The 27992-nt window shown below is 43.9% G+C and overlaps 1 protein-coding gene across 1 annotated transcript; it reads right to left on the bottom strand.

The window, feature by feature from the left end:
* Positions 1 to 7627: 7627 nt before the first annotated feature.
* Positions 7628 to 21156, bottom strand: LOC124697183 (serine/threonine-protein kinase prp4-like). Its single transcript, XM_047229811.1, has 13 exons — positions 20887 to 21156; positions 19813 to 19839; positions 18957 to 19018; positions 18704 to 18870; positions 10002 to 10240; positions 9850 to 9918; positions 9585 to 9657; positions 9334 to 9496; positions 8944 to 9235; positions 8662 to 8776; positions 8394 to 8557; positions 8168 to 8242; positions 7628 to 8072 (listed from the first exon to the last, which is right to left on the bottom strand). The coding sequence occupies exons 1-13, from the start codon at positions 21154 to 21156 to the stop codon at positions 7884 to 7886; spliced, it is 1905 nt and encodes a 634-aa protein (XP_047085767.1). The 3' UTR covers positions 7628 to 7883.
* Positions 21157 to 27992: the final 6836 nt, after the last annotated feature.

A 27992-nucleotide genomic window follows, 5' to 3' on the forward strand; every position in this document is an offset into this window, starting at 1 on the left:
ATCGGGCGTTCCTCCGGGGCCTGTCCCAGGGGTACTTTAAAACCCGTACTATGCAAGAACGCGAGTGCGTCCAGAAAACCAAACGTCCCGAAAAATGCTTGACCGATACGAGCCAAGGGGGCACCCAGGCTACCAAACATGCCCCTAGTATCTCACCATCCTCTGCCTCGCCCCGATCTCCCATGTCCCCGTGGCGGTGGCTATGGTGATGACGATGGAAGCTACGCTTTTGGCGCTTCGGGGAGGAGGCCTCGTCGCTCAGCGGCCGGCGGCGGTGCCTGGAGGCCGAGGGCTGCGAGAGGGGCGCCTCTTGGCTGCCCATGGCGACCGAGGGAGCGGGCTGGTTTGGTGGAGAAACCGTGGTGTATCGGAGTTTGAAACAGAGCTTGAGCGGGATGCGACATCGTTCACACTTCAAACCGGATTCTGAACCACGCTAGCTGCTCTACTTTGGGGATTCCAATTCCAAGTTGAAGCGCTCTGCCAAAAATATCTGAATTTTTACACGCAAAGGCCTTGCAAACTTATTTTTTGCGTTTGGATCACGGAAAGCATAAGGGGTCGTTTGACATTGATACAAGAATTGTACACCCATTTCAAACGGGCCGGGTCTTAATTAAGTGTTTACGCTACTAACAAGAAACACATTTCTGTCATCGCAAAGAAAAAAACACATTTCTGGCTCACGTTCTGCACTTCTGCTTTCATGGCTCTATATATCTCCGTGGGCTCATCGATGCATATTTATCCTAGTCTTTTTTTTTTTTTTGAAACGGAGGCAAAAGCTTTGCCTCATTCTATTAATTAAGAAGAAAGTGCCCAATTTTTAGGAGAAAATCAGGCGAAAACCAACAACACACACTTAGCACCCGGCCAACCTGGCCAACCTGGCTACCCACACGAAGCACAGACACCATCGAGGAGAAAGACCATCGTTGGAGATGTCATCGAGCGTCATCGTCGTCACTCGTCCACGAGACAGCGATTCCGACTTCACCTTAGACAACCGCCACCGAGACCCCCGCCGCAAACGGCATCGGCACCCAAGTGAGCCTATGCCAAACAGTCGCCCCCCAAGCACGTCGAGGAGGAGGCAGCTCCGACTTCAACCATGACCTTCATAGGAGAGGTTGCACACCTTGCACCGACGCAAGCACCAATCAAGTGGCATCGTTGCCACAAGTCGCCTCGCAGCTCCGACTTCACCATCATGGCAGGGGTGACGAAGGACATGCCGCAGCTCCGATCCGCACACCATTGTCATCGTCGCCACGCAACCCATGACGCCAACACCATCCAACTTCCACGGGTCCCTCCGACCTAAGCAGCTCCAAATCGATGCCCTCAAGAGGGAAAACGACACAAGAGTGCCGCCATCGACCGGTCACGAAGGATCTAGGGATTTCCCTGGAGCATACCCAGACAGGAAGCCACAAGTCACCTCGGCGATGCCTTCAAGAAGGGAGCGGCGCCCGAAGCCGCCGCCATCGCCGGCCTCGGCCAGCTGCCGGCCGGCCAGCAACCGAGACAAGGCGTTAGCCCGGGACTTGACGCGCCATCCTGCATCGTGCCCAAGACCGGACCACCTTCTTCCACCACGCCCACCAACACCTCGCCGCAACCGCCGAGCCGCCGCCACGGCCCGCCTCCCCATCAGATCCGGGCGCGTAGGCCCCAGATCCGCCACCCCACCGTCCTGGAGCCGCAGCTCCGGCGTCCCTGCGCCCGCCATCGCGCCACACAGCGCCCGCCATGGCCTCCCGCGCACACCCGCCTGGAGACACCAAGCAGCAGCGCCCGCCTGGCCACCCCCGACGCCTGGCCGGAGCAACCCCGTCGGCACCAGCAGACAGCGCCGCACCAACCCTCCGCCGCACCACCTCCAGCCCACCGCGGCCCAGATCGGGCCCTGGATGGCCCGCATCGCCGACCGCCGCCTGCTGCAACGCCACGGCCGTGCCACCACAGCCCGCGACGCCCAGCCGCACCCTCCCGCCGCCGCGGCAGACGAGACTCCAGAGCCGCCGCCCTGGCTTCCTCCCTCCCCTCCGGCGTCGCCCCACACGGGCCGGCCATCTCGACGGGAACGAGCTCGGGCCCCTCACCCCCTTTGGAGATGAGGCCCGCCGCCACCGCGGCAAGGGCCGGCGGCAGCGGCGGCAGGGGGGCGGCGCAGGCCGGCTGCTGGCGGCGCGGTTGGGGATTGGCTCCCGGCGTCGCCTGGGGAGCGACGCGAGGAGCCCTGTGTTTGTACGCTGTGAAGAGAGGAGAGAGGCATATGAGTACTTTATATTTATCCTAGTCAATCTACCACATACTACACCACCAACCACCGTACCATTTCAGATTGAAAACGAGTGCATCTTCTTGTCAGTCACAAGTCACAGGTGCCTCTCAGTATATATTCACACACTTGTCACGAGTGCATCTTCAGCACACCTCCACCCTCTGAACTCTATCCGAGTAAGTCCATTCTATTCTTAAAGAAAACAAATTTGTTAAGTCGTAGAATTTGTGCTGGTAGTTATGAAATATGATCAAGACCAAACTTATTTACCGAAGTTGTGTTATACGGGTTAGCTGCTAAGGAGTGGACCTCTCGGAATAGAAGGCACCCGGATAAATCTATTGAGACCCAAGAACAACAGCGGCATCACATCTTTGAACACAGTAAATACACGAACTCATGGTCTGTGTCCACGTGCCAGCTAGATAAGTCCCTAGTAGTTATATTGACAAGCACTTGTGGCTGGCATTTGCAGAAGCTGATGGAAGTGTAATTCAGTTACAATTGTTTTTAGATGCTAATTAATATATGTTAGCGTCGGAACTTCAAGTCCCTAAACGACTCTTTGTTTCCGCATTAATTCATCCAAAGTTCCTTACCCTTATGCACGAATTTTGGATGTGTGGTACCACCGTCATATGTCAAACAATGATCGATATCACGATGTGCTATTTGTGGATGGGCCGATTCTTGTCGGAGCCTAGGCAACCGCTCGCTTTCGTCGGGCAGGAAGGTTTGGACGATGTTGTCATTCACTCGACTTAGTCAGTCGGGAATGTGGTTTCCATGGGTGACGAGGTTGTTTGTCGAGTGCTATGCCACCTATTCCTGGAGCTCTCTTCGCCAAAAAGCTTTGTGACATTCTTGTAAGCTTGGAGGCTGACGACCTAGGATCTGGCAAGACCATTGGGTGTCTTCTAAAGGAGAGGGAAATGATGAGAAAAAAAAAACAAAGAGGGATCTGGCGTTCTAAAGGAGAAATCATTCAAGAGCAAAGTTGAGAAGAGTAACGCCTCAAGGAAGGCATCAATGGTTGCTTGGTCAATATCCCATCTTCTCATGTTGTTGTGCTTAGTGTCTTTGTTCTTGGGTCTGTTTCCCTATTGTATTTCGAGTGGGGTTCCTTTGCAAGGTGTTGTCTCTGTTTGGTTGGGTTTTCAGTTGTAGTGTATTGGTTGTCTTCGGTGGGCTTGGCAGAGTGGCGACAGTGGTGAAAGGACGAGATGTCGCATAGGGAGGGGGGGGGGGGGGGGAATAGGCGTTTTAAAAACTATTACGGATTTGGCTTGTAACAATGCGGAATTAAACTAACATTTATTTCAAAACCTAAATATGCTAGGCTCAACTAAGTGTAACAACAACAACTTAGATAAGCAAGATAGGCACAAGATATATGTAGCACAAGAGATAGCAAGATATATGTACTTCAAGCACGATGGCTATCACAAGGAAAGTAAACTCGGTTATAGAGATAACCAAGGCACGCGGAGACGAAGATGTAATCACGTGTTCCTCCACACAAGGTGACGTACGTCATGTTGGAGAGATGCGGGCTACCACGAAGGTCTCCCGAACGCCACGAAGGCTCACCTTCGTCTCCAAGCAAACACCACGAAGGATAAATGCCTTTTCCTTATGGCTAGATTTTCCTCCACTCCAGAGATGGTAAGCTTCACAAGCTCCACGAAGGAGAAGCCCAGGCCTCTTCACAATCTTCCACGAAAAGGTCACCGGAGCACCAACCGCCAAGCCAACTAGGAGGTTACCCCTCTAAGAGTAACAAGCTCAGTCCAACTAGGAGGTTACCCCTCTAAGAGTAACAAGCTCACGGTCTCTCACTCAAACTAATCGTAATGGAGAGCTTAACACTTATGCAAGAATGCAAAAGCAAGAACACCAAAGATGTTCAAATCTCTCACACTCAAATCCCATCAAAGCAACAAGTGCTAGAGAGGAATTAGAGAGGAAGAACTAAGGAGGAAATCAACAAATGCTTCCAAGATCTAGATCCCAAGAGTTCCCCTCACAAAGAGGAGGAATGGATTGGTGGAGTTGTAGATCTAGATCTCCTCTTTCAAATCCCTCAAGAATATGAAAGAATCATAGGAGGGATGGAGAGGAAGCAAGCTTTTGAGGTTCAACAATAGCAAATAGAATGGTTGACCTTACCTCCTCAAGGAGGAAGAAGGACTATTTATAGTCCAAGTAGGAAAACTAGTCGTTTGGGAAATTCCTGCGACCCGTACCGGAGGAAAAAATCGGCACCACCGGTTCACACGCCGGAATGGTCCGGCGAGCAAACCGGCTGACCGAATTCACCGCCGGAAATCTCCAGCACATGAGGATGGACCGGTTCTGAAACCGGCACGCCGGTTCCCTCGCCGAAACGAGACCGGCTCACCGGAAAAAAACCGATTTTGCCGGAACAACATACCGGGACGTGTTCCGGCGAAACCGGAACCATTTCAGCGCCGAAATCGCCAGAATCCCTCAAACGCAGTTTTCTCGAAAGAACTTAACTTTGACAAAGTTCCCGAACTCCGATTGAGATGAAACCAATTTTGTTAGAAATATAACGACGAATAGAACCAATTTTGTTGGAAATAATGATACTCCTCACATAATATTTTTAGATGATTTTAGTGAGGGAGCCTCCCAACGTCAAGAAACGGCAAAGACGTCCAAACTCGAAAACACAATAGAAGATGCATATAGATTCCATTTTTGATGAACTTGGGCTTGTTGGAAAGCTAGCGACAAGCTCAAGAACCTCACATAGAGAAACACCAAGAATAAACAAGAATATAGAGATGCAAAGTATGCAAAGGATTGAGCTCTCTAAGATGATGTGATCAAGTTACCCAACCGAAAGCCCCTCTTGATAGTGCGGTTATCTATCCTATAACCCGGTCTCCCAACAATAACCTTGAGACCGGTAAAAGGAAAAACCTAGCAAGGACATACAGTTGCCTTGCACATCCCGCTTGATCTTGATGACAACACTTCAAGCTCCTCTCAACCCGGAATGTCTCATTTGATCATTGTTGCTTCGTGAGGACACACAAATTCTCCCCCATACACCATGATGGGATAGCTTCATTGAGGCACATCTTCACATGTCCATTATCACCAAATGGACGACAAGCTTCAAGTATGATATCTTCGATATGCTCATCTTGAACTTGCCATTCTCAACATTGATGACATCCATACTTGGTGCCAATACCACATATATAACTCTACATTCATGGCATCCACACAACATCTGGACTTCAAAAAATACCTATGGAATATTCTTTTATATATAATCACAAAGAAAACATTAGTCCATAGAGGATTGTCATTAATTACAAAAAACACACTTAGGGGCAATGTGCCCTTACAAGTGGGTGTGGCCCCGTGGAGTTGTATGGTTTTCGCCCGGTTTTCCGCTAATTAACCGGGCACATTCTTCTTAATTAATAGATAAAGCAAAGCTTTTCCCTTCGTTTCATTTTTTTGGCAGCACTCCCTCCTAGATTGTACAATGTCAAGGTGTGTTTGGGTATTGATGGACTGCAACATCACTAAATGTATCAACAACACACAAAGACCAGATGCAAAGGAATGGATCAGCATTATGGTTGAACTTCGAAATCACCAGGAGCAAATCAAATTATTTGTCATGCTTTGGGCTATATGGTATGCTCGGAGGAAAGCCATATATGAAGAGGAGTTTCAGAATACATTATCGACAAAACGTTTTATCGAAAGTGTTGTGTCGGATTTGGAACAATGTCTGAGATAGAAGGAGACAGCGAAGATTTCACGCAACGATTTGGGCAGCTGGATTCCACCAGCGTTGGGCTATGCGAAAATAAATGTAAATGCTGCACTAAGCAAGAACATGGAGAAGGCTGCGATAGCAGTAGTGGCAAGGAGCAGCTATGGAGTGTACCTAGGGTCCTCTTCGGTGGTCTTCCAGGGATGTTGTGCAGAGCCTGAAGAATGGGATGAGCGGACAGTACACACACATTACCCTGGAGATCAAGGCAAGGGGTATCGAGTTCGAGGTTATCTCTTTCTGCCATGAAAATCCTCAGTTCAATAAAGAAGCTCATATGTTAGCTAAGACCTCTCTCTCAATAAAGAAGCTCATATGTTAGCTAAGAGCTCTCTGTATCTTGATTTTGGCCGCCTCTTTGTGGCTAGTTGCTCCACCTGAGGGAACTTGTATCCCGTTGAACATTGTTATTTGAATAAAGCCGAACGTCTCAAGGGGAACCCGTTATGATCATGTGTTGATTTTGAAGTTTCTCACGGGAAGCAATGAAGCAAACAAGAGAAATGCAAACCACATTGGAAGACACCCAAAAGAATGTGGTTTGCATGCCTGGTGAAAGCTCACTATTGTCTGGCGAAAGCAACAGTGTTGCCATGCTTGCATGGCGAGGAGCCAAGCCCAACAACTTGGGTATCATCAAGAGTTTAACATCATCTAAGTTTCTTGCGCGTAAATAAGACTTATAAATTTGGTCAGACGTAAACATCATCTAAGTTTGACCAATGCTATAGAGAAATACTCACTCTGTTTCCTTTTAGTTGACTCTAATTTAAATTGTACTAAATCAAAGTCAATTAAAAGGCAAATGAGGGAGGGGGTACATAAAATTTATGATACCAAATCAATATTAGAAGATACACAGTAAGATGTATTTTTATAATATGTATTTGTTTTATGTTGTAGATGTTTATATATTCCTCTTCATATTTGGTCAAGCTTAGTAACATTTTTGACTAACTTTATAAGCCTTATTCATCGGAACCGAGGTAGTATGTTTCTACTCTTTTTAATAAAATTGGTCAAAGTTTTAAATTTTGACTTAGGATAAAAATTAGAAGTAAACACTTATTTGAGGACACTAAGTTTGACGGACCATGGCAACCAATGGGAATTCAACTACTTACAATAACAAGTGGCAAGTGTAAGAAAGCTAAAAGCATGTAGCAGTAAATCTTGCATGAAAGATAAGCTAGGAACAGGTCAAACATTTGACACATAGATATAAGTAGGCTTAAGGAAGAAAAACAGACACTTTCTCTTAAAATACAATTTCAGGGGACTTCAGTATAAGCAAAAATATCTGAATATAGATCACAAACTAGATGCATGAGTTAAGATATTATCAATTAGCATACAGAGAAATTTCACCTTTCAAACACTGATAGATTCAACTTGTCAATCGCGGAAAAATCCTGCACTTTTCAGGCTAATATAACTGTTACCGAAGACCGCAATATAGAGAATCAAACACTGATAGATTCAACTTCAATCGCAGAAAAATCCTGCACTTTTCAGGCTAATGTAACTGTTACCAAAGACAGCAATATACAGAATTGCAGATACTACTGTACTACAGAAGAGGCTCAAGACAAGATAGCCACCTTTTCCATGCTTCGTCCAGGTATTATGACCTTAATTCTTAAAGCTCCAGCCTCACGGAGAAAAGACATAACCGGCGATGCGTTAGACAGGTTAAACCCAACGTTCAGTTAAGAAAGAAGATAAGCTCAATAATACTAGAACTGAGGGGTATGATCTTATCAATTCACTATTTCACTCGCCAGTGATAAATGGATGGCCAAGTGCTTGTGACACAGTAAGCCTCTTTTCTGGATCTAAAACGAATATTTTTTCCAGGAGATCTTTAAACCTGGACAGCAACTTTAGATCCTCGCCTGGGAAGCTTGATATTTTGGAGCCAACACCCTTTGATTTAAAGTTCATCAGCAATTTATTCACAGCCTACCAGAATAAAAAGATATCAATCATATTTCCTTTAACCGAAAATACTAAAAGAGAGCGTTAACAGTTCACTGAAGTATAAATAATCGGCATACCTTTTTCATCATCAGGTTCTCATCAGTAACATAAAAATTAAGGTCATGGTCAAAGTGTTGACTTGTAAAGGCCCCCTGTATAATTAAGACAAAGTATTTTATTAAAAGGAATAACAGGATATGAGTACTAATGCTACCGTACATACTTTCTTATTCTCAAGAATATACAGAAGTACGTACTGCTACATCATAAGAAGTAATATATGTCCATCACCATTTATCTTACCTTTCGAAGCATCTTCTTAGGGAATGGGCCCTTCAATTCCATGTGAAGCCAAAGCATGCCATTGTTTGTCCCACCAGGAAATAAGATTTTTCCTGTGTAAAGTTCAAATAGGCAACAGCCAACTGACCACATATCCAACGCATGATCGTAGGGCAATCCAAGAACTGCAGGAGGATACCAAATTACTAAGTTTGAATGCAAGTCCACAATAATTAAACTTATATAAGAATATAATGAAATGATTGTACACGTCAAGTAAATAACTTACTTATCTCAGGCGCTCGGTAGAAGCGGCTCACAAGAACTGGTGTGATATCATTTCTTCCAGCAGACAAAGCATTACCAAAATCGCATAGTTTCAACAAGCTTTTAGACCCATTTACCTACAAAAATATACAGTTAGAGAAACTTGTGCAGTGAAGCATAGAATTAACACAAAGGGTAATCGATGGCGTGTAAGTCATTTTCAGAATTTCCCTAAAGCTTGAAATAAGCTCTGCAAGTACGACCTATACCAAAGACAATTAAGATACTTGGTAAGAAGGCATACCAGTATATTATCTGGCTTAATATCACAATGGAGGATACTGCAACACTTTAGATGCTTCAGCGCGTTGAAAAGCTGTTTTGAGTACGTCCTCACAGCAGTAAGCTTCAGCCCTATATCGCGACCAAATTTCTTTATAACCTCACGAAGATTCATATGAAGAGATTCAAGAACTAAACAGGGATGATCTCGATACATGAAACTAGAAATAAACCGCACACAGTGTCGTCTGTCTTCAGGATCTGCATTTGACAATTTTTCCAATACAGAAGCTTCCCTCTTACCAGATTTGTACCTGTACGATCAAAATGCAAAATTACAAGGTCAAATGCTATTTTACCATATTGGATATATGGTCTAGAAAGGAGAGAAGTTGTTGTGAACTCAACTTACCTTTCTTTTGTGTCGTCATTGCAGATAATTTTGATAGCAACTTCTTCAGGATCATTTTTCCCAGCTTTTAGATCCTTTGCCTGCACAACAGTTGAGAAAACTCCCTTTCCATAGCCTGCTGTAATTCTGTAACGGCCACCTAGCACTTCCCCCAAGTGGTACTCTGTATAAAAAGAAAAAAATGTAAACTTGAATAATATAGGAATAACGGAGAAGTAGATACTGAAAAGGTAAGATCAATAGAGCCTTACTGTAATATCCATCCTCATCGTCCCAGTTGTCGCGGAGCCCATTTTTCCTGATATGCATACCATCTAGATTACCCTGCATAACGCAACTATCAATAGGTGAGCACAAAAAAAAAATACTGGTGAAAGCTCTCTGGCAAGAAAATTGAATATAAAATTGCCAATGGATTAGCGAGACTGTTAAGAAAGAGAGAATATAGAAAAATTGTGAAGTAAGAAATAGCACTTCAGTTGAAGAATATTAGAAAACAGAAAGAATAAAGCTTACCGATTTTTGAACTATAATAGGTGATACTCCAAAAATATCACCGCAAAGTATATCTGAAGATCTTCCACTCTGTAAAATTTTACAAGATGTTAAGTGAGAATCCTGGCTGAGAAAATGGCAAGCAAACAAGCAACTGCGAAAAAGGTTATTACCATGGGAATGCTCTCTTCAAAATCTGAAAAACCCTTCGTCCTTTGATCACCAGATACTCCCAAGTTGATTGAAATGTTAGGCTGGGTTGGATGATATTTCCTCACAGTGTACGAGTTTCCATTAACGGTCATATTTGATGGCTCGTGATTATTTCCAATCTTTCCCTCAACCATTAAGGTGACTGAATAAGCATCTTTCACTTCAGTAGCAGCAGCATCTCTATCCAGTGATGTTACTTCTACCAACGATAAAGCTTAGATATCAAAATATGAATAACATAGTTTTTTCATATCAAAAAAAAAAAAATCACACAGAAATATGATTTAGTTTAGTCAAAACAGGGTACCTTTACTATCTAGGCAAGGCACAGGTTCCTGCTGTTGCTTCTGCAACTGGCGTTGCCTGTGTTTCTCCAGAATAGCATCCCTTCCTCCTTAGTTTTTTGAGGATCGTCTTCTTCTTGCTTTGCAAAGTGTTCGAAGTCATCTTGATCTTCCTCCCTGACATCATCACACAACAACTTTAATAAAAAACAAATGAAATGAGGCTATAGAACAAGAGAATATGAGTAACCTTACTTGAATGATTCATTAATGATTTCCTCAGATCTCTTGCTTCTGTGGTTGGCCTCGCTACACTTCTCCCCAGATATTGGCAGGTCTTTGGAATTTCTGAAAAAATCATAGTTAACATGTGTAGAGTCATTTTGCTCATATTTTCCATTTATTTCTCCCGTCTGATGAGAATAATTTTTGTTAGCCCCAAAGTGTCTCATGTCTCCATCACCACTGAGCTTCTCAATTCCATGTATGTTGCCAACCATATCTCTTAATTTACAACTATCATTAGTTTTATCATTTTGCCTTCCATCATCTTTGTGTCTTGTGCTACTACTTCGTCTATCATTTTCCATACTAATCCTTTCCCTTTCCTTGTAGATCCCTCTTCCAGTCGCCCACCTCCTAGCTGAATATCTATCCAGCTCAATACATCTACCATCAGCATTCTCATGTTCAGAACCACCCGTCACAAAACTTCGCAGGCCATTGGCTTCAGATCTAGTTCCTCTGTAAGCATGACTAGACCTCAAGCGATCCATATTATGAGCTTCACTATGTTGTCTTGAGTAAGGATATCTCATATAATGGTCTTCTGTTTGAGAAACTTTAGACCTAGCATGACGTTCATCTCTGCCATTCTGCATCCTGTTACTCTCTTTTCTGGAAACAAGATACCCCTGACATGATCTTGCTTCTGTATCATTCACCTCAGCATTCTTGTGTTCTATTTCCCTCTCACTTCTTGATTGTGGAAATCTTGACATCCTTTCAAAGGGTTCATTACGTTTACTGTATTTCCTGTGACTTGAACCGGTAGTTCCATTTTCAGAATAATACGAGTTCCGTTTATTGGCCGAAACACCATACTTTTCAGATGGATTACTGGCCAGTCGAGAGGCATGCAGCACATTTGCATCAGATTTATCATCACATTCCTACAGTTAAAATGAACTTCAAAGTGAGTTCCTCGAGTAGTAGAAAAGCAAGCATGGCTAAAAGCCTTTTTGGAAAAAGCATGGGCAGAAAGATAGGAACCACAAGACTATCTAAGAATGCTTCTTCCTAATATGCTGCTAGCACGCCCTGATCTGCATCTCTATGTCAGTACGCTAGGGCCAGTTTATTGTCATTATCAGGTGAAATCTATGCAGCACTGGTAGTCTGGTATCAAACTATCAACAGTAGTTCAGTTATACCCAACCGTTGAAGCTTGTGATAGGAAATAAATAAATAATACAAGTTGCATAAATGTAACAATAGAAAAGTACATGCTAACAGGGTAAACAGCTGGTATCTCAAGGGTATGCTATTAATCCTGTTCAGTTAGAATATAATAGGTTATGATTGAAGAATAGTATTTTCGTCAGAAAAAAACAAAAAACGCTATGAAAAGGCTTGTGTTAGTTTATGATTACTTACAAAAGAAAAACAAATTGACGGGTTGTTTTAACTTTTTCCTAGGATGTTTGGTTGTTTGAACAAAATAACTTCAAGTCACACACAAAGATATGAACCTTTTAGTTCTCTCTTTTGTGCAGTAAAGGGGTTCCCTCCAGCATTTGGTTTAAACTAAACAACACCTACTGCTTTTTATAAACCAGTTTAATTAATGTGCTTCAAAGAGCTAATTAAGAGTAAAACCTGTGCTCCCTCGGTCCTAAAAAGGATGTCTCAACTTTGTCCAAATTTGCATGTATCTACACAGTAAAACTCATCTAGATACATGCATATCTAAACCAAGTTGGACATCCTTTTATGGACGGAGGGAGTATATAGAACACCAACACTTTCAATAGATGTGTATACTCGGCTTCACTTATTAACAAGACTAAGACAGACGCCTTCCTATAGAAGTTAAAACCAAGTTTTATTGTGTTGATCTGCAAATCCTCTGCCATCCTACCAGATAATGTTGTGTGGGCAGAAAATTCCGAAAAGTAAAACAAAAAAATTACACATTACTCCAACTCAAATTCACATGTAAACAAGCGATTATGGATCAATGGAAAAGGGCAAACGAAAATAACCTATGCCCAATTGCAACGCAACGCAGGGGGATTCGGAACAGACCGGAGCAGGTGCCAGACCGCAGAACACCGACCCCGCCTTGCCGATGGCCCTATTGTTGGCGGCGGCGGCCTCGTCGTCTAGTATCTCACCGTCCTCTGCCTCGCCCCGATCTCCCCTGTCCCCGTGGCGGTGGCTATGGTGATGACGATGGAGGCTAAGCTTTTGGCGCTTCGGGGAGAAGGCCTCCTCCGCGTCGTCGCTCAGCGGCCGGCGGCGGTGCCTGGAGGCCGAGGGCCGCGAGAGGGGCGCTTCACCGCTGCCCATGGAGACCGAGGGAGCGGGCTGGGGCTAGGGTTTGGTGGGATAGAGCTCGATCGTATTCCGGTATTCGGGAACGATGCGATATTACCGAACGTTGGAACGTTGGAACATTGAAATCCGGGCTGCAATGTGACCGGATGCGACATCGTTCAGACTTCAAACCGGATTCCGAAAACCACGCTGCTCCACTCCATATGCGTCGCGTGTTTGGATCAGGGAGAGCAAGGTTTGTTTGAATTTCATCATTTTCATGCACAAATTTTACACCCATTAATTTCAAACAGGGTCTTAGTGTTTACTCCTTGTAGAACACTAACAAGGAAACACATTTCTTGTTCACGATCCACTTCATGGCTCCATATCCCAACACTCCTCATTCCTCACCCATGTGTATTTATCCTACTCATTCTACCACATACAACACCACCAACCGACCACCATAACATTTTAGGCAATAAACACTGGTGCATCTTTTTGTCAATCACAAGCATACACAAGTGCCGGTCAATATATACACACATGCATTACCTTCCCTCATTAGCTCACTTTCACCCTCCGAAATCTACCGGTGTCGGTCCATACGTACTATCGCAAAGAGAGCACCTCTTTCTTTAAGTCATAGATTTTGTGTTCGTAGATACGAGATATGATCAAGAACAAACTTTCGGCTATCCCTTATAGCTGCTAAAGGAGTATTGTGGAGCTCTGAGAATAGAATGCACCGGGATAAATTTATTGAGATGCACACAACCCAGCGGTCCCTGAACCAGTCCTGTTCTGTGTCCGCGTGTCAGTGAGATAATTAGCTAGTTGTTGTAATAGTGGCACACAATAATCTTATATTTTGTAGTTGTAGATCGAATCAACATGATCATCCAAAGCGGCGCTCCCGCTGCTCCGCGCCAAGTGGCCCAGTCCCTGGTGGTGAAGCAGATGACCGTGCTTGGTGATGGCCATGTGAGGGGAGGATGATCGGCGGCTTGGTGGAGCAGAGGAGTGAGGAAAGGGTGGCCAGTGGTCGTCGTTATCGATGGAGTCGTGGGCGTCGGTTTGCGAGCTCAACCCTAATTCTCCGTGAGGTCTCTATGTGACGAGCTGATCAGCGACGTACCCTCGCGTCCACGTCTAGCATCGCCTCTACCTCCTCCTCGTGTTCTTTCTTGATTTTTGGTTTGCCAGAAATTGCATCAGGGAAAGCATCCAGATCGCGGCTGGCCGGCTCCGTGGTTCTTGTCGCTTAAGAGGATAAGAGCTAGACCAGACCAAGTGCGAAACTACCCATGTATTTATAGCAGCAAGTGCACCTTTTAGATTAGAAGTCGCTAGCTAAGTTTTTTTAAGATATGGGAGCCTTTCCCGGCCTCTGCATTAATAGATGCACACAACTATTTATTTAAAAGATATCAAACATTTATAATTCTTACAATCATGGAAATGCTAAAGTTGAGAATGTATCAAACCAACGAAAGATGAAAGATGAAAAGAAACGAGAAACTATCCATCTTGAATTGTCCTATTATGACGCCACCGAGTAGCCTGAAAATAGAGGTCATGTGTAACCGTTAAGAGCTGGTTGCACCCAGTAGCCATAAGTTCTCGCTGGTCCTCCGGAAGTAGATATGCCCATAACTGTATACAACGCACAACCTGAAGAATAACCCGCAAAAAATTAATTCCCTTTTATCTGTTAAAGATCATATCATTTCAACATGTCCATATAGACCAACAAATAGCTGAGACGCCAATAAGAATGCGAGCTTTGTCCATTTTTTGTACACCATTCAACAAATTACCAAACATATTACTAATATTTATAGGTGGTGGAATATTATGAGTAAAGAATATCATGCCCCAAATAAGCTTTGCAAAAGGACATGAAAGAAAAAGGTGATCCACTGTTTCATTTGCATCACATTCTCTTTGGCAAATTATCCTTCGTTAACAAAACCTTATTACTTTAAAACCACATAAATATTTTAATTTTAAGGGGATTTTCACCTTCAATAGGTATTTCCGAAAAATCTAGCTTTTCATTAAGTCAAGATACATAGATTTTACCAAAAAGATACCCGACTCACTTATCTTCCAAACAAACTTGTCAGGTTCATTTGAAAGCTGTGTTGTAGAGTGATCAGTACTGTTGCGCAAGCGAGGTATCACCCAACCAAACATCTTCCCAAAACTGGATATTGTTTTACGTTTCCCACTTTAAAAGTACCCATAGTGAAAAAAAAACATTTTTTTACATGCATAAGGTCCTTTCAAAAGGGAAAATCGGTCAGCTTTCCTCCACTTGCCCTAACGTTTTATTTTTAAGGTATTTATTATGAAGGAGCTGCTGCCACATACCCTCTTCGGATAGTGAACAACCATTTACTAAGCAGACATTTATTTTTTAATTCAAGCACTTCAATACCCAAAACCCCTGATCCTTTGGACGACACACGATATTCCAACGAGTTAATCTATATTTCTTCCTATTCTCATCCGATTGCTAAAAAAATCGAGACCTATAGAAATCAAGTCGCTTCCTTACCCCTTTTGGAATTTCTAGGAAAGATAACATGAATGTAAGGACAGAATTTATAAGAACGAGTCGGTCACCATAAGAAAGAAGTTTGCCCCGCCATCATCCTACCGTTGCGGCAAAACAATTTTCTATTGGATTCCATTCCGAATTACGGAGAATTCAATGATAAATAGGTATCCCCAAATACCTAAAAGGCAAAACTCGAGATTCACACCCAAAAAATTCCTTATATTGGTGTTCCATCTCTGTCGCTTTACCGAAGCAGAAAAGTTCACTTTTATGAAAGTTAATCTTCAGGACAGATAGTTTCTAAAAAATGCAAAAAAAAAAGAGCTTCATATTTACCGCCTTTTCTAAGTCAAGCTCCATAAATAATATGGTATCGTTCGTATATTGAAGGACTGACACGTCTTCCTCAACCAAATGGGGTATGAGACTACCAACCTGCCCCTCTTCTTTAGCTCGGGCAATGAGAATAGCCAACATATTAGCTACAATGTTAAAAAGGATTGGTGAAAGAGGATCTCCCTGCCTTAATCCCTTACGCGTTTGAAAATTGTGGCCAATATCATCATTGACTTTAATTTCAACACTTCCTCCATGCACAAAGATTTTAGTCACACCAAATAGGGTCAAATCCCTTCATTCGGAGGACCTGTTGAAGAAAAAGCCACTTGACTTTGTCATAAGTCTTTTCGAAATCAATTTTGTAAAGAACCGTATCCATGGATACGGTGAAGTTCATGAATAGTTTTATGGAGCACAACAACGCCCTCCAAGATGTGGCGCCCAGGCATGAACGTCATTTGAGTAGGTCTAATTACCTTATGTGTGATATCGGAAACACGATTTGTGGCTAATTTTGTAAAGATTTTGAAGCTGACATTTAACAGACATATCGGTCTATATTGTTGAATTTGCACTGCATTCTCTTTTTAGGGAGGAGAGTTGTAACCCCAAAATTTAGCTTGTAAAAGGAAACCCTCCAGTTTTGATAAAACTCCGTTGGGAGCCCATACGGTCTAGGGGCTTTATTATATTCCATCAGGGAAATAGCCTCATATACTACCTCCTCAGTAAAATTAGCCGTTAAGAGGATATTTTCCTCAGTAGTAAGCTACGGAATATCCTCCGTTCTCTCCTCCATCAAGGAGAACAATTTATTTTGTGGAGGGCCAAAAAAGTTTTTTGTAATACTCCATAATATACACTTTAAGATTATCATCACCAACAATGGTCCCTTCGTCCTGTTCAAGCTAAAATATTTTTTTTTGTATATTTGTCATTAGCAATTAGGTGAAAATATTAGGATTATTACCATGGGAATGCTCTCTTTTTAAACTTAAGACCTCAGCCCTGCTTTAAATTAATAAAGCACCAACAGAACCATACATAGTCGAGATACGAGCAAACACTCCCACACAGCACAGTGCCAACACACAGGTCCCCAGACCTAGCAAACTAAGGTTCAAGATGCAACAACACATGATAAAAGGTTCATCACAACATCTAACACCATCCCCCTGAAACATGGCGAAGATGAAACATGGCGACATCAGGAGCCCATCGACACCGCCAGATCCGCATGCATCCGCCGTAGAGAGTCCATCGCCGCATCCACGAGTCTTCTATCCTTCCACTTCACCAGCATCCTCCATTGCTGCATGTAAATGATCATTTTGAACAAGGCATCAGCCGGTTTGCCAATAAGAACACCTTTCATAGTTAGCTTATTTCGAATATTCCATAAGGCCCAAGCTAACGCCGCGAAGGAGAACCAAACTACTCGTCTATACGCCCCGGTCAAGCCATGAGAGATAGCAAGGAAATCGCCTGCCCCTGCAGGGTTCCAAGAGCAATGCAGGAGCTCCCTAACTCCCGCCCATAAGAAACGTGCCAAGGAGCATTTAAAGAAGATATGGTCGCAGTCTTCAGGCTCCCCACAGAGCACGCAAAGCCCATTAGACGGACCTCTCCGTTTGGCCACCTGCATAGAGCAAGGCAGTTTGCCCCAAAGGAGTTACCACAAGAATACCCTTATCCTAGGTGGCACCCTTGTCCGCCAGACCTCCCTAAAGTGCGTGACCGCCGCTCCCTGCGACAGCCTGCAATATAGAGACTTAGCAGTGAAATCGCCAGAAGCCTCCAAGCGCCAAGATACCAAGTCATCATCAGCGCTGGCCTGAGTGAAGTCAAGCTCCCTAGTGAGATTGTCCCATTCAACCGTCTCAGCAAGGGAGAAAGGGCCTCTAAACCGCAAGCGCCAGCCCGGGCCATCCCTAGCCCCCAACACCGTAATAAACGGTGAATCACAGCAGCTGAAAAGCACCGGATACCTATCCCTGAGCGGAGAGGTGCCCAGCCACCAATCAAGCCAGAAAAACGTCCGCTTCCAATTACGGACGCTATGCTTCGCGCCAAGTTTAAAGTACCACTTGAATCTCTGGATTGAATTCCAGAATTGCGAACCCTTGATAGGCACCAGCGGCGAGAAAAGGTCATGCTCCCCAAGGTACTTAGCTCTAATCAGATCGGCCCAAAGCCCGTCTGCATTGTGGTAGAGCTTCCAAACCCATTTAAGGATGAGCGCAATGTTCATATGCCTAGTGTTGAGAATGCCCAAACCCCCAGCCTCCTTAGGCCGGCACACCGTTGCCCAATCAACCATGTGGTACTTGCGCTTATCTCCCACTCCTTCCCAAATGAAGCGGGAGCGGACCTTGTCGAAGACCGCATGTGTTGAGTCAAAGAGCATGAACAAGCTCATCGCAAACAGCGGAAGACTCGACAAGCAGGAATTCGTCAGCTCCAGACGACCAGCTGAAGCCAAAAAGATTCCCTGCCACGGATCAACCCGTTTGGCCACTTTGGCCGTAAGGAACTCTCGCGTAGCGTTTTGTTGCTAAGTGGCAATCCCAGATACTTAATGGGGAATTTCCCCAAGCGGCAAAACCTGAATAATCTTTCGTCCTTTGATCACCAGATACCCCCAAGTTGATTGAAATGTTAGGCTGGGTAGGATGAGATTTCCTCAGTGTTGGAGTTTCCATTGACATTCATATTTGATGGCTCGTGATTATTTCCAATCTTTCCCCCAACCATTAAGGTGACTGAATAAGCATCTTTCACTTCAGTAGCAGCAGCATCTCTATCCAGTGATGTTACTTCTGCCGACGATAAAGCTTAGATATCAAAATATGAATAACATAGCTTTTTCATATCAAAACAAAAAAAAAAGATTCACACAGAAATATGATTTAGTTTAGTCAAAACAGGTTACCTTTACTATCTAGGCAAGGCACTGGTTCCTGCTGTTGCTTCTGCAACTGGAGTTGCCTGTGTTTCTCCAGAATAGCATCCCTCCTCTTTCTTGCTTCCTCCTTAGTTTTTTCAGGATCATCTTCTTCTTGCTCTGCAAAGTGTTCGAAGTTATCGTGATCTTCCTCCCTGACATCATCATACAACAACTTTAATAAAAAGAATATGAAATGAGGTTATAGAACAAGAGAATATGAGTATATAAGAAACCTTACTTGAAAGATTCATCAATGATTTCCTCAGATCTCTTGCTTCTGTGGTTTGCCTTGCTACACTTCTCCCCAGATATTGGCATGTGTAGAGCCATTTTGCTCATATTTTCCATTTATTTTTCCCGCCCGATGAGCATAATTTTTGTTAGCCCCAAAGTGTCTCATTTATCCGTCACCACTGAGCTTCTCCATTCCATGTAGGTTGCCAACCATATCACTTAATTTACAACTATCATTAGTTCTATCCTTTTGCCTTCCACCATCTTTGTGTCTTGTGCTACTACTTCGTCTATGCTTTTCCATACCAATCATTTCCCTTTCCTTATAGATCCCTCTTTCCAGTCGCCCAACTCCTAGCTGAATATCTATCCAGCTCAATACATCTATCATCAGCATTCTCATGTTCAGAAGCACCCATCAGAAAATTTCGCAGGCCATTGGCTTCAGATCTAGTTCCTCTGTAAGCATGACTAGACCTCAAGCGATCCATATTATGAGCTTCACCTTGTTGTCTTGAGTTAGGATATCTCATATAATGGTCTTCTGTTTGAGAAACTTTAGACCTAGCATGAAGTTCATCTCTGCCATTCTGCATCCTGTTACTCTCTTTTCTGGAAACAAGATACCCCTGATATGGTCTTGCTCTTGTATCATTCACGTCAGCATCCTTGTGTTCTATTTCCCTCTCACTTCTTGATTGTGGAAATCTTGACATCCTTTCAAAGGGTTCATTACGTTTACTGTATTTCCTGTGACTTGAACCGGTAGTTCCATTTTCAGAATGATGCGAGTTACGTTTATTGGCTGAAACACCATACTTTTCAGATGGATCACTGGCCAGTCGAGAGGCATGCAGCACATTTGCATCAGATTTATCATCACATTCCTACAGTTAAAATGAACTTCAAAGTGAGTTCCTCGAGTATTAGAATAGCAAGCATGGCTAAAAGCCTTTTGGGAAAAAGCATGGGCGGAAAGATAGGAACCACAAGACTATCTAAGAATGCTTCTTCCTAATATGCTGCTACCACGCGCTGATCTGCAGCTCTATGTCAGTATGCTAGGGCCAGTTTATTGTCATTATCAGGTGAAATCTATGCAGCACTGGTAGTCTGGTATCAAACTATCAACAGTAATTCAGTTATAGCCAACCGCCGAAGCTTGTGATAGGAAATAAATAAATAATTCAAGTTGTATAAATGTAACAATACGAAAGTACATGCTAACAGGGTAAACAGCTGGTATCTCAAGGGTATGCTATGAATGTTCAGTTAGAATATAATAGGTTATGATTATGAAGAATAGTATTTTCGTCAGAAAAAACAAAAAAATGTTATGAAAAGGCTTGTGTTAGTTTATGATTACTTACAAAAGAAAAACAAATTGACGGGTTGTTTTAACTTTTCCTAGGATGTTTGGTTGTTTGAACAAAATAACTTCAAGTCACACACAAAGATATGTACCTTTTAGTTCCCTCTTTTGTGCAGTAAAGGGGTTCCCTCCAGAATTTGGTTTACTGGTTACAAATTATCTCAGAGGAAACTAAACAATGCCTACTGCCTTTTCTAATCCAGTTTAATTAATGTGCTTCAAAGAGCTAAGAGTAAAAAAGTGCTCCCTCGATCCTAAAAAGGAACACCAACACTTTCAATAGATGTGTATACTCGGTTTCACTTATTAGCTAACAAGACTAAGACAGACGCCTTCCTCTATAGAAGTTAAAACCAAGTTTTATTGTGTTGATCTGCAAATTCTACGCCATTGTACCAGATAATGATGTGTGCGCCAAAAATTCCGAAAAGTAAAACAAAACAATTAGACATTACTCCAACTGAAATTCACATGTAAACAAGCGATTATGGATCAATGGAAAAGGGCAACGAAAATAACCTATACCCAACGGCAACGCAACGCAGGGGGGTTCGGAACAGACCGGAGCAGGTGCCAGACCGCAGAACACCGACCCCGCCTTGCCGATGTCATCCCTAATGTTGGCGGCGGCATCGTCGTCGTCGTCTAGTATCTCACCGTCCTCTGCCTCGCCCCGATCTCCCCTGTCCCCGTGGCGGTGGCTATGGTGATGACGATGGAGGCTACGCTTTTGGCGCTTCGGGGAGAACGCCTCCTCCGCGTCGTCGCTCAGCGGCCGGCGGCGGTGCCTGGAGGCCGAGGGTCGCGAGAGGGGCGCCTCTTGGCTGCCCATGGCGACCGTGGGAGCGGGCTGGGGCTAGGGTTTGGTGGGGGAACCGGGGCGGATCGGAGTTTGAAACAGAGCTCGATCGTAGTCGAGAACGATGCGCGCGTGTATTAGGTCGGTTGGGATGCAAGGCGACGAGATACTGTATATTAAACGAACGTTGGAGCAGGGCAAATCCGGGCTGCAATGTGAGCGGATGCGACATCGTTCAGACTTCAAATCGGATTCCGAACGACGCTACTCTACTTTGGGAATTCCAAGTTAAAGTAGGAGTAGTACACAGGTGCCACGCAGCAGCCATATGCGTCGCGTGTTTAAACAAATTTGGATCACAGAAAACAGGAGTTATTTGAATTTTATGCACAAATTTTACACCCATTTCAAACAGCGTCTTAGTGTTTAGTATTCCTAGAGTCCTAGTAGAACACTGTTAGAACACTAACAAGGAAACACATTTCTTGCTCACTATCCAATTCATGGCTCCATGTCCCAACGCTCCTCACCCATGAACCATGCATATTTATGCTAGTCACCCTACCATATACTACACCACTGACCACCATAACATCTTAGGCTATAAACACTGGTGCATTTTTTTTTTTGAGAATAAAAACAGGTGCATCTTTCTAAAAGTCACAAGCATACACAAGTGCCGGTCAATATACACACACAGGCATTGCCCTTCCCTCCTTAGTTCACCTTCACCCTCTGAATTCTATCCGTGTCAGTCCATACTATTCGCAAAGAGAGCACTTCTTTCTTTAAGCCATAGATTTTGTGTTGGTAGTTATGATATATGATGAAGAACAAACTTTTGGCTATCCCTTATAGCTGCTAAAGGAGTATTGTGGAGCTATGAGAATAGAAGGCACCGGGATAAATATATTGAGATGAACATAAGGCAGCGGTCAATTGGCACATGATTAGGGGGCACAACGCATAATTGAGCATAGACACTGAAACAGTTTTGGTTCTTTGTCGATGTGTTAGCCAGATAATTAGTTAGTTGTTGTAATAGTGGCACACAAGTCCCTGGTGGTGAAGCAGATGATCGTGCTTGGTTGCATAGTCGTTGTGGTGGAGCTGGAGCTAGCCGAAGCCCTATCTCCAATTGCTTTTTCTTTTTTAGAATAAGGGTCTTCTATGCAAATTTCATGGGCCTAGTAGTATTTTCCTTCTCATTTGAGGTCTTTCTTGTATAATGTACTCCACCGAAGTTATCTTAATGCAGCATCAGGGGTCTCGAAGAACCCCTCTACTGTAAAAAAAATCGTAACGTCCAAACTTCTAAAACTCGGACATTTTTTTGCAATTACGCAATACATGAGTACTAATAAAACTCGGCCTCCTTCACGTCACCGCTCAATGGCCGCTTGGCGGTGCCTAGAGGCTGAGGACTACGAGATAGGAGCCTCTTCGATGCTCACATGTGTTAGGTCGGTTGGAGCGAGGCTGCAAGGTCGGGGGTGAATAGTATAATGAATGGAGTTTGGAACATGGCAAATTCGGGCTGCAACGTGAGCTGATGCGACATCGTTCAGACTCCAGATTCTTTTCCATAAATGGAATATATTAATATTGACAGATACCAAATACACACAACCTCTTTAACCACGTAATACCCTAATGACAGTATAGATGCACGCAGCCAAAAAATGAAAAAAAAGAAGCTAAAAACAAAAACCCCGCTACGGTATTCTAGCTCTAGCAACAATACAACCGCCACCAAAACAACACCTAATGATAAGGGGTGGCCCGATCTTCTCAGTAAGCAATGGTGGTGATGATGATCACGGGTGATGGCAGCGGAGATACACGACGATGAAGTGGATGATAACTTGTATGACGCAACGAGATCTCTCGATTGGTCCCCGTCGCCAGATGCAACAGCTCTCAACCCTGCAAGATATTCGCAACTCCACACACTTGCGCACGTAGCCGCCGACCACGAAGCGGTAAGTTGCCACCGTCTAATTCCCAATGGAACAGCAGATCACACAAGACTTAAACGGGATCTACACAATATCCAAGCAATATGGTGTAGGGAATTCAATAGTTTTGCAGAGCAAACAACTAAGAACTAGGGTTTATCTTAAACATGGTCTAAAGCAGCTAGGGGGTCGTCCAAGGCACTTATATAGGCGTCCGGGACGAGTTCTGGTCGAAAAATACAAGGAAAAACCGACCCAGAATAGATCTGGTCGAGACAGACTCGGACATGTCCGGTCTGGGGTCCGGTCGACCGGCTGTGGACCGGCCGGTCCGGTTCGTGGTCCGGTCAACCGGGCTGTGGACCGGGCTGTCCGGTCAGTGGTCCGGTCGACCGGGCTGTGGACCGGAAAACTGCGAAGTTTCCGGTTTCCGTCCGGTACGAGGGGCTTCGTCCGGTTGATGTCCGGTTGGCGACCGGTCGACCGGACCAGGGACCGGGCTGGCCGGTCTGGGGGCCGGTCTGACCGGGTTCTGGACCGGCCTGGACTTCTTCTTCTCCTCTCGCGCATGCCTCCCGCTCCTCCCTCGCGCGTCCATGAGATATCTTCATGTCCAGCTCCATGTCCAGCTTCACGGCCATCTTGACGTCCGTCTTCATGTCCAGCTGCTCCTCTCCTCGTGCGATGCTCGTCTCCTCTTGATACCTGATGATACATAAGTAATAGGACTTAGGCAGTATAAAGTTCTCACCAATCAAAGTATCGTTTAGAAACAAGTTCACCTGTTGTTTAAGTAGCTTCGCACGAGCTCGTGTTATTGGTCCAATCCTAACTTCGTTGGACTTGAGCTTCACAGCAGGTTCATCTTCAATTGGTAATGACGGAGGTAGTAGTGAGGTAGGGATGTCCTCATCATCTCCCCCCTTCAAAAGGCATCGACCCCGACGCTCCAAGGTCTTCTCCAGTCATATGGTGTCAAATCAGCAACATTGAAAGAATTACTGACACCAAACTCATCCTCTGGAAGATCTATCGAGTATGCATTATCATTGATCTTGGCAAGCACTTTGTAAGGACCATCACCACGAGGCTTCAACTTAGACTTCCGTAGCTTCGGGAACCTATCCTTGCGAAAATGTACCCAGACCAAATCACCAGGCTTGAACAACATCTCCTTGCGCTTCTTATTCATCCTTGCAGCATTGCTCTTGCCTTTCTTCTCAATCAACTCTTTAGTCTTCACATGAATCTTCTTCACAAAATCTGCCCTCTTTGATGCCTCCATATTAACTCTCTCATGTATGGGCAAAGGCAACAAGTCAAGTGGAGTAATGGGTTTGAAACCATACACCACCTCAAAAGGACATAGCTCCGTGGTAGAATGTACCGCCCTGTTGTAAGCAAACTCCACATGCGGCAAACACTCTTCCCACTCCTTCAGGTTCTTCTTTATCATGGATCTCAACAGTTGTGACAATGTTCTATTCACCACTTCAGTTTGACCATCAGTTTGGGGATAACAAGTAGTGCTGAACAGCAGTTTTGTCCCAGCTTTCTCCAAAGCGTCTTCCAGAAGTAGCTCATAAACTTCACGTCACGATCAGAAACAATAGTCTTCGGGACTCCATGTAGACGTACAATCTCCCTGAAAAACAGGTTAGCAATATGCGACGCATCGTCGCTCTTGTGGCAGTGCAATAAAGTGGGACATCTTAGAAAATCTATCCACTACCACAAATATAGAATCATGGCCTCTTTTAGTACGCGGCAAACCCAACACAAAATCCATACTAATATCCTCCCATGGTGTAGTAGGTGCCGGTAAAGGAGTATACAAACCGTGAGGCTTCAGCTTGGACTTGGATTTGTTGCAAGTAATGCATCTTCGCACATATCTATCCACGTCCCGCCTCATCTTTGGCCAATAAAAGTGGTCAGCTAGCATGAGTAGCGTCTTCTCACGCCCAAAGTGACCCATCAAACCTCCAGCATGTGATTCCTGCAATAAGAGCAAACGCACAGACGATTCTGGAACACATAGTTTGTTAGCCCTAAACAAGAAACCATCATGTATGTGATATTTTTCCCATGCTTTACCAAGAGCACATAAGCGATATGGTTCAGCAAAATCATGATGAGTGGCATACAAATCACATAGTATCTCTAAACCAGGAATTTTAACATCAAGTTGAGTTAATAGCATATTCTTCCTAGATAGAGCATCAGCAACAATATTATCTTTTCCCTTCTTATGCTTAATAATGTATGGAAAAGACTCAATGAACTCAACCCACTTAGCTAGACGCTTATGCAAAGTAGATTGGGCTTTCAGGTATTTTAAAGCTTCATGATCAGAATGTATGATAAATTCTTTTGGCCACAAGTAATGTTGCCAAACCTCAAGAACTCTAATTAAAGCATACAATTCTTTATCATATATTGGATAGTTCAACTTAGCACCAGATAGTTTCTCAGAAAAATATGCAATTGGGCGACCCTCTTGCATCAACACACCACCAATTCCAATACCACTAGCATCACATTCAATCTCAAATTGCTTATTGAAATCAGGAAGTGCAAGCAACGGTGCAGAAGTTAACAATCGTTTCAGTTCATCAAATGCATGATCTTGGGCTGCGCTCCACTCAAAAACAACACCCTTTTTAGTCAAATCATTCAAAGGTGCAGCAATAGTAGAAAAATTGGGCACAAAACGGCGATAAAACCCAGCTAGACCATGAAAACTTCTAACTTGACTCACATTCATGGGAGTAGACCAATTTTGAATAGCTTCAATTTTAGACACATCTACTTCTACTCCATGCTTAGAGACAACATAACCCAGAAATATGACCTTATCTTTGCAAAATGTGCACTTCTCAAGATTACCATAGAGTTTATTATCACGCAACACTTGCAAAACATGTCGAATATGTATAGTATGATCAGATTCATTGCGGCTGTAGATTAATATGTCATCAAAATACACAACCACAAATTTGCCAATAAAGTCACGCAAAACATGGTTCATCGAGTCTCATGAAAGTGCTAGGTGCATTAGTTAAACCAAAAGGCATTACTAACCACTCATATAAACCAAATTTTGTTTTAAAGGCTGTTTTCCACTCATCCCCTTCTTTCATCCTAATTTGATGATAGCCACTACGCAAATCAATTTTAGAGAATACAGCAGCACCACTCAATTCATCTAACATATCCTCTAAGCGGGGAATAGGATGACGATATCGAATAGTAATGTTGCTTATAGCTCTACAATCTACGCACATACGGCAAGTACCATCTTTTTTTGGAACTAGAATAACAGGAACAGCACAAGGACTAAGGCTTATGCGAATATAACCTTTGTCGAGTAGCGCTTGTACTTGCTTCTGTATCTCCTTCGTCTCTTCCGGATTAGTGCGATATGGCGCCCTATTGGGCAGCGATGCTCCGGGAATCAAGTCAATTTGATGCTCAATACCTCGCAATGGTGGTAGTCCTGCGGGTACCTCCTCCGGAAACACGTCGCCGAATTCCTGCAAAACATTAGAAACACCAAGAGGAAGAGGGGTCATGTCATTAGAAACCAAAACCGTACCTCTGTACAAAAGACAAGAGGCATGGCCGTAGGATCCTCACTAAATTCTCTCATGTCTTCTTTGGTGGCTAATGATACTAAGGAATTCACTCTCTCACTTTTCGTTATATCACTCACGACATTACAATTCTCTCGCCTATCTAGAGGTGCATCCTCCAAATTCACTTCGATCTTCTGACGAGACTCATTGACAATTTGTTGTGGTGACATAGGCTGTAAGTTAATTTTCTTGCCCTTGTACTCCAAGTGATATGTATTGGCACGGCCATTGTGTTGCACAGAACGGTCATAGAGCCAAGGCCGACCCAATAAGAGGTGACAAACCGTCATAGGAACCACATCAAAATCAATGCAATCCTTATACGGTCCAATCGCAAACTCAACACGCACCATGTGGTTTACCTTCATCTCACCATTGTCGCTTAACCACTGAATATAATATGGATGCGGGTGCGGTAGATACTTCAACTTCAGCTTGGTACATAACTCCTTGCTTGCTAAATTGCGGCAACTCCCGCCATCAATAATGACCTTGCAAGCCTTGTCAGGACCAACTAAAGCTTTGGTTTGGAACAAATTGCAGCGCTGCGTAGATGCACTAGGTAACACATTAAGAGCACGCTGCGACACAACAATGGTGCGAGCATCAGAAGGATATGCATCTTCACCATCAGTGTCATAGTCATCATTGTCTGGAGCATTTGGATCAACATCATCTCCAGTCTCATACTCATTGTCCTCATTGATAAACATGACTTTGCGGTTAGGACAATCTCTCTTGAAGTGACCCTTGCCACCACATGTATGGCAAAGCATATCACGGTTGCGCGTTGTAGACGCACCAGAACCACTCGTACTTGCAGCAGATTCGGACTTCTTTGCATTAGATACATTGGAGACCGGTTTGCTAGGCGGAGTAGAGTAAGGAGCAGAGCGCGTCGAAGGCGCCGACGCTGTAGAGGGCGCGCGGGGTGTAAAACGCCCAGCTCCCGTAGCACGTCCCTTAACCTTTGCTTCTTCAGCCAATTGTGATTCAGCTTCTCTTGCATGATGTAACAATTGATTCATATTGGTGTAGGTGTAATGACGAACAATGCCTTTAACATCATACTTCAATCCATTGAGAAAACGCTGCATTGTCATCTCTAGAGACTCACGGACACGACCACGCTGCATAAGCATCTCCATCTCCATGTAGTACTCATCAACAGTCTTCACACCTTGCCTCAATAGTGTTAGCTTATCAAATATGTTCCGCATGTAATTGGTAGGCACAAATCGAGAAGTCATAACCTCCTTCATTGCATGCCATG

This window comes from Lolium rigidum, chromosome 3 (genome assembly GCF_022539505.1).
Source record: "Lolium rigidum isolate FL_2022 chromosome 3, APGP_CSIRO_Lrig_0.1, whole genome shotgun sequence".
In the NCBI taxonomy this organism is placed as follows: Eukaryota; Viridiplantae; Streptophyta; class Magnoliopsida; order Poales; family Poaceae; genus Lolium; species Lolium rigidum.